The sequence below is a fragment of the Capra hircus genome, chromosome 13 (genome assembly GCF_001704415.2).
Source record: "Capra hircus breed San Clemente chromosome 13, ASM170441v1, whole genome shotgun sequence".
NCBI lineage: Eukaryota > Metazoa > Chordata > Mammalia > Artiodactyla > Bovidae > Capra > Capra hircus.
In genome coordinates, this window is record NC_030820.1 from 10400363 (window position 1) to 10407393 (window position 7031).

General features: G+C 41.4%; 1 protein-coding gene across 1 annotated transcript; it reads left to right on the forward strand.

Annotated features, from left to right (window-relative positions):
* OTOR (otoraplin) lies at positions 256-2898 on the forward strand. Its single transcript, XM_005687838.2, has 4 exons — positions 256-418; positions 785-924; positions 1849-1959; positions 2816-2898. The coding sequence occupies exons 1-4, from the start codon at positions 304-306 to the stop codon at positions 2837-2839; spliced, it is 390 nt and encodes a 129-aa protein (XP_005687895.1). The 5' UTR covers positions 256-303; the 3' UTR covers positions 2840-2898.

Consider the following 7031-nt stretch of genomic DNA (forward strand, 5'->3'; position numbering starts at 1 on the left):
TGTTAATCAGCTATCCTTCAGTATAAAATAAAGTGTTTTTAAAATAGTGGACTATTTTGGAGAGCATTTGTGTGTAAAAAAAGACACAGCGTTTGAGTCTCTTTAGAAAATCCGATGCTAAATAACCCCTAGAGCCCAGTCACTGCTATGAAGGCCGAGGCACGGGTAGCCACGGGTAGCCACCTCCCCATTGGCTGCAGGGGACTCGCCCAGATGTCTGGCTTTCACATAAAAGACAGGAAGCACTGAAGTCAGTCTCCACTTCCACTCAAAGGGCGAAAGCAAAAACAGCAAAAGAGGAAGATGGCAAGACTGTTGTTCCTTTTCCTCCCAGGTCTTGTGGCCATATGTGCCGTGCATGGAATATTTATGGACAGACTTGCCTCCAAGAAGCTGTGTGCAGATGATGAGTGTGTCTGTAAGGACTTTTTTATGCCTTTTATTACCTTTCTATTATACAATTGAAAAAAAGATATCCACTAATAGCGTAGAATCTAATTGTATTTGGAAGTGAATCTTCTCTAATGTGCATGCGATTAGCGTCGGTTCTCCCGGTCTGTGCCTTTTGTGTCTCAGCATGAAGAATTCACTTGGCTAAGATTCTGTTGGATGCTGCTTTAATAACCTTAGTTATCTGCTGGAATTGAATGTGAGCTATAAACCAGGAGGTGTTAGTCACTGTGATTTCCTAGTCTTCTGATATGCTCTGCGGTTTTTACTGTTATAAAACCCAGGAGTCAGTGCTTTCTTCTTCTGGATACTATTTCATGGTTTTTTCTTCCAGATACTATTTCTCTGGCCAGAGCTCAAGAAGATTACAATGCTCCAGACTGCAGATTCATTAACGTTAAAAAAGGGCAGCGGATCTATGTTTACTCAAAGCTGGTAAAAGAAAATGAAGCTGGAGAATTCTGGGCTGGCAGCGTAAGACAAGATTATTTAAAATACATAAACTATCTTGACACATGTTGCCCTTAACTTTTCCTCTGTTACCTATCTTCGATGCCTTTTAATATTTAAAACTAGCTGTTAAGAACAATAGAGGAGCTGCGGCTATGCAAAACTTCATGTGTACTTGCTTTCATTGCATTTTAGAGAAACAAGGAAAACTTCATCACAAAACCCAATGTAGGTTTGTTTATCTGCTGTTTTGGCAAGAAAATCTAGTCGAACACATGGGGGTGTGAACATCCCAAAGAGTTTGAATCTTATTCAAAAATACTTGAGTGGATTTGCCAAGTAAAAGGCATGTGTGCTGGCAGTCAGGCTACATTTCAATATTTTTAAGGAAACTTTAGCACCCTCTTTCACTCCAAAGAATCTGCTTTCTTCAGTTAGAACACACAGGGGTGGGCCCTGGGGAGGGATGAAGCTGAACTGATTTACTGTCCTCCACTGCATCTCCAGCTCCAGAGATGTATTCTTAAGTAGTGAAGAATTAAATCTGAAATGCACTCAAGAATCTGTTCACTTGAATTTTAAAAAATGGGGAGAATCCTTTAAAAGTTCTTTAAAATAACAGTGTCTATTTACTTAAAAAAAAAAAAGTAAAAGATACAGACTTCATTTATGGGTTCCAAAAAAGATTTCTGGGCAGCTCACAGATTGCACACTGAGATACTCAAGTGGCAGACCAGTAAGAGTGGGCCACAAAAGAACAGACACGCAGTTTCTGTGGGTTGACTTAGTTGCTGTGAGTGAACTTCAGATTCGGGTTTGAACCCCCCAAAATCCAGACTGAGAAGCAAGGCATTGGTAGTTATATGATTCCCATGGACAACAAAGAGGATGCCTGAGGGTTTCTAAAAGAGTATCATGTCCGCTCTCTGTTACATTCTGGACACTCAGGTCTATGCCAATCAATCTGGGGATGAAATGGGAACCGTGGGTTATTTTCCCAGCAACTTGGTCCAGGAACAACATGTGTACCAAGAAGCCACCAAGGAAGTTCCTACCACGGTAAGCGTCTCTGGGGCTGGGGAGAGGGGAGAGAAGGACTCAGAATGTAGATGTAGGCAGGTGTACAAAGATGCATCATGCAACTTACGAGCTGCATTGAGTAAAGCTCCTCACTTCCAAAGGTGGCATCTCTAGACAACGAGACTTGGGAGGCATTTATACCTACTATCAATGTTGAAAGCTTAGTGAACTCTCTCTGTCACTAGAGAAAGTGTTTTAATTGTAGGTTATCCTGGAAATGACACTACGTCACAAAGAAAGAAGCCAAAATAGTATTAACTGAGTCTTACTGACAGGCTCACTTATCAACTAAACACTTGGTCTGAGAAAAATATCAGCACCTGTATTTATTCTTTGTTTAATAAAATCAAAACATTCTGGAAAAAATTTGAATGCCTGTTTTTGTGATAGAGAGACTCTACTTATGTATGAAAAAGAATTGTACTTTTCCTAATGCCCTGGGGTCTTGTATAACCAGAACAGAAATAAAAGATCCTTTTTGAGTGATTTTGCAAGGTGATTATTTTTAAATAGTTCTTCTGGAGCTAATCGCTATGCAAAAAAACTTTAAAACATTGACCAGCCTACACAAATGCAACTCATTTGTCATCATGTCTTAGCATTGAACTTGAATGTGTCAAAGAATCATAAATTAAAAGTGTATTTGAGAATTTTCATTTTAAGTAGTTTTTGAGTGCAAGTAAAACTTGTGTCATACTCTCGGGGTTCAAGCTTTACTTATTTTAACTCCAAATTTCCCTTTGATTATGTATGATTTTAAATAAAGGATCTACATCTACTTTTTTTGGTCCTGCATGCTCAGCTCAGTCTTTTTTTGCTTTTTTTTATCCCCTAGGATATTGACTTCTTCTGCGAGTAAGAAGTTGGACAAATTCGCCGATAGAAAGCAAACTTCAGAAATAAAGGAAAAAAAAAAAAAATACCTGTCCCTATTTTCTGACTTTTGTTTCAGGGGTTTGGCTTGGGCCTGGAGATGGCAGATAAAGGGAGGGGAGAGGAGAGGGTGAAGGAGGAAGGAAAGGAAATGGGAGGGGGAGTGTTCTCCTGGTCTGGTCTTCCAGACTACCTGGAACTGGATGGTGTTTGCCTCAGATGGGTGAGTTGAAAGCAGAGATTTATTTTTTCAGCCTAGAGCCTTCTCTTACAAAGGGATCAAATAGAAGATGGTTCATTTATAGTTATTTCTAAATAGTAATTCTTCCCAGCTCTTTGGATCCTTGAATAAACTTAAGGTCATGATTCTCTTTTTTGGACATGATGTCTTCTACTAGTCTCGCTGGCTAACTGCAGTATTATAATGTACCCCAATGGACATAATATTTGATGCCTTTGGGTGTGAAGCTGCTGGAGGAGAAAAAACTGTTTGGACTATGCTTCTAAATTTCTTTAGAAATTGTCTCACAAATTATTTCAGTTGGATAACTTTATTCTCTAAACAATAAATTTACCTCTCCCCAAATTTTAAATAATGTAAAATTTTAATTTAATATATTTTCATTTTAATAGAGTTTAAATAATTTTAAATTTAAACTTTTAATTTTTAAATTAGCTTAAGTGGTGGGGTACTTTATGAAATATTTGTAATATAATAATTTCCCCCTTATTATGTGCTATTATTGGATATTATTCAAGCTTCAAATCAAAAAATTTTTTAAAAGTCTGTGGGTTACTTTGTCCATTTTTATTTCAACTTTGAATATCCTCTTCCCTAAGTTGAGGGTAATATGTTAAGAGATCTGGTGAGGGGATACAGGTTTGGTGATCCTGATAGACTCACAAGTTTTTCCACAGTTAACTGGAAATCAGATTTGGTTATGTGTTACTAATGTAATTCTTTTGATGTAGTCATGAGCTTTTGTTTGTTTGTTTACATGTAATTAAAATGCCTGTGCTACACTCAAAATTTTCACAATTTCCGAGTTAAAAATGTTTAAAAACACTTTCAGCTTGAGGAATAGAAAGTCTGGGAGGTGAGAGTTGGGAATGAGATTTGTTCCCGTTTTCTGGAGTCTGATCATTCCACAAGCGTAGAGAGGAGGATTTTTAGGACAGCTTGGAGACTTGGACCCCAGGGTCATTTTACAGCTGTGTCCACTGTGACTTTGGGTGAATATGTTTTTGCCAAACTGTTATGGACGTCAGTCAAATAAAATGGTAACCCCCCTGAGAAAAAGCCCCTTAAACCCAAGCCTACCTTTTTCTTCTTTTTTTTCTCTCACTTTATTCCTAAAATGTTTCAGGCAGCATCTAGATCTCTCAACACAATTTTAAGGTAAGAGATATTTACCCAACCTCTGTTTCTATCTGCCTGTTACTTGCTGGCCTCCCCTGATTCCAGATACCCCATCACCTCTCAAGACATCCAGCACCCCCACTGTGCCCTCAGTCTACCCAGAACCCCCATCTGCCCAGGCTCAGGCATCCAGCCTCACTCCTCAGGTACAGGGCTTCCAGCTGTAGGCTCCCTCCTGGCCCAAATCTGCTCCTACCCTCAGGACTGGTCTCATCCAGAAATCCAGAGCTCATTGACTGATTCAAGTCTCCTGGGGGCTCACCTGCTGGGAAAGAACGAAGGCTCTTGCAGGAACTTCAAATACCATCGAGGCTCTGGGAAAGCAAAAAGTCATCCCTGGACCAGTAGGGGTAGGGCCTCACCTGGGAGCTGGTTAGAAAGTGGAGTCTCAGGGCTCACCACAGACCTTCTGAATCAAAACCTGCATCTTAACAAGACCCTTGGGGATTCACGGACACATCCTAGGAAGGGAAAAACTTCCTTCTACTCTCCTCGACTCCGTGGCTGGACCTGAGAGTTTAAACTGTTGTAGGACAGGTAAATAGGAAAAAAGCATACACATTTAATTCATAAGATTTATGGAAGGATAAGAAAATAAGATGAGACTTGGACATGGGTAGCACAGACAAGTCGGTCCCACGAGCCCACTTAGGGAGAGTGGGAGACGGCCTAGGGCAGGGCAGTGGGTACCAGTGCAAGTGAGGAAATTCCCTGGTGGTCCAGTGGCTAAGACTCCATGCTCCTAATGCAAGAGGCCCAGGTTTGAGCCCTGCTCAGGGAACTGAGCTCACATAAATCGCATAGATCTCAACTAAAAAAGATTCCTCATGCCACAGCTAAGACCCAGTGCAGCCAAATAAAATTTAAAAAAAATTTTAATTGAAAATATAAAGTTAATTTTTTTCCAAAAAAGTGGATACCACTTCAGGATGAGGCAAGTACAGAAAGCCCGTGAAGGTGAGAAGAGTCAGAGCATGTGGGGTGCTGGCAGGCAAAAACTTGAAATCTTTTTTAAAGGATGTGTGGAACTGGTGGATCAGAAAAGCTGGGTGATGAAAGCAGAGCCCAGGGAACCCAGGAAGACTGTGGGCTGCACAGCTTGGTGCTGCCATTTCCTAGCTATGCATGTGCTTGAATAAGGTCCTAACCTTGAGGAACCTCCATTTTCTTGACTACAAAAGGGGTTACAGACAGCCTAGTGGCAATTACTGGCAGTCTAGTGGTTAAAACCCCATGTTTCCAAGGCAGGATCAATGAGTTAATTACTGGTTGGGGAACTAAGATCCCACATGCCACGTGGTGTGGCAAAAATAAAATAAAAAATGCAGACTTAGAGAACAAACTTACGGTTGCCAGTGTGGAAGGATGGGAGGAAAGGGTAGTTAAGGAGTTTGGGATCAACATGTAAACCCTGCTGTATTTAAAATGGAGGACCAACAAGGTCTTACTGTACACAGGGGACTCTGCTCAATGTTATGTGGCAGCCTGGATGGGAGGGGAGTATGAGGAAGAACGGGTACATGTATATGGATGGCTGAGTCCCTTGCCTGTCCACCTGAAGCTATCACAACCTTGTTACCTGGCTATCAGTTCAGTTCAGTCGCTCAGTCATGCCCGACTCTTTGCGACCCCATGAATTGCAGCACGCCAGGCCTCCCTGTCCATCACCAACTCCCGGAGTTTACCCAAACTCATGTCCATAGAGTTGGTGATGCCATCCAGCCATCTCATCCTCTGTTGTCCCCTTCTCCTCCTGCCCCTAATCCCTTCCAGCATCAGGGTCTTTTCCATGAGTCAACTCTTCACATGAGGTGGCCAAAGTATTGGAGTTTCAGCTTTAGCATCAGTCCTTCCAATGAACACCCAGGACTGATCTCCTTTAGGATGGACTGGTTGGATCTCCTTGCAGTCCAAGGACTCTCAAGAGTCTTCTCCAACACCACACTTCAAAAGCATCAATTCTTCGGCGCTCAGCTTTCTTCTTAGTCCAACTCTCACATCCATACATGACCACTGGAAAAACCATAGCCTTGACTAGGCGGACCGTTGTTGGCAAAGTAATGTCTCTGCTTTTGAATATGCTATCTAGGTTGGTCATAACTTTCCTTCCAAGGAGTAAGTGTCTTTTAATTTCATGGCTGCAATCACCATCTGCAGTGATTTTGGAGCCCCCCAAAATAAAGTCTGACACTGTTTCCACTGTTTCCCCAACTATTTGCCATGAAGTGATGGGACTGGATGCCATGATCTTCGTTTTCTGAATGTTGAGTTTTAAGCCAACTTTTTCACTCTCCTCTTTCCCTTTCATCAAGAGGCTTTTCAGTTCCTCTTCACTTTCTGCCATAAGGGTGGTGTCATCTGCATATCTGAGGTTATTGATATTTCTCCCGGCAATCTTGATTCCAGCTTGTGCTTCTTCCAGCCCAGCGTTTCTCATGATGTACTCTGCATATAAGTTAAATAAGCAGGGTGACAATATACAGCCTTGACGTACTCCTTTTCCTATTTGAAACCGGTCTGTTGTTCCATGTCCAGTTCTGTTGCTTCCTGACCTGCATATACTTGAATATAAAATAAAAAGGTTTTCTAAACCAAATACAAAATAAATAATAAAAGGGATTAATGAAAACTTTGTGGCTGAGTTGTGGCAAGGGTTAAATACGATGTGTGCACAGGGTCTGCAAATGGTAGGACCCCTAAGTGGCAGTCACTATCAGCTGACCTGAGGATTTTTGTGGACAACGCCCTTCACTTGTAC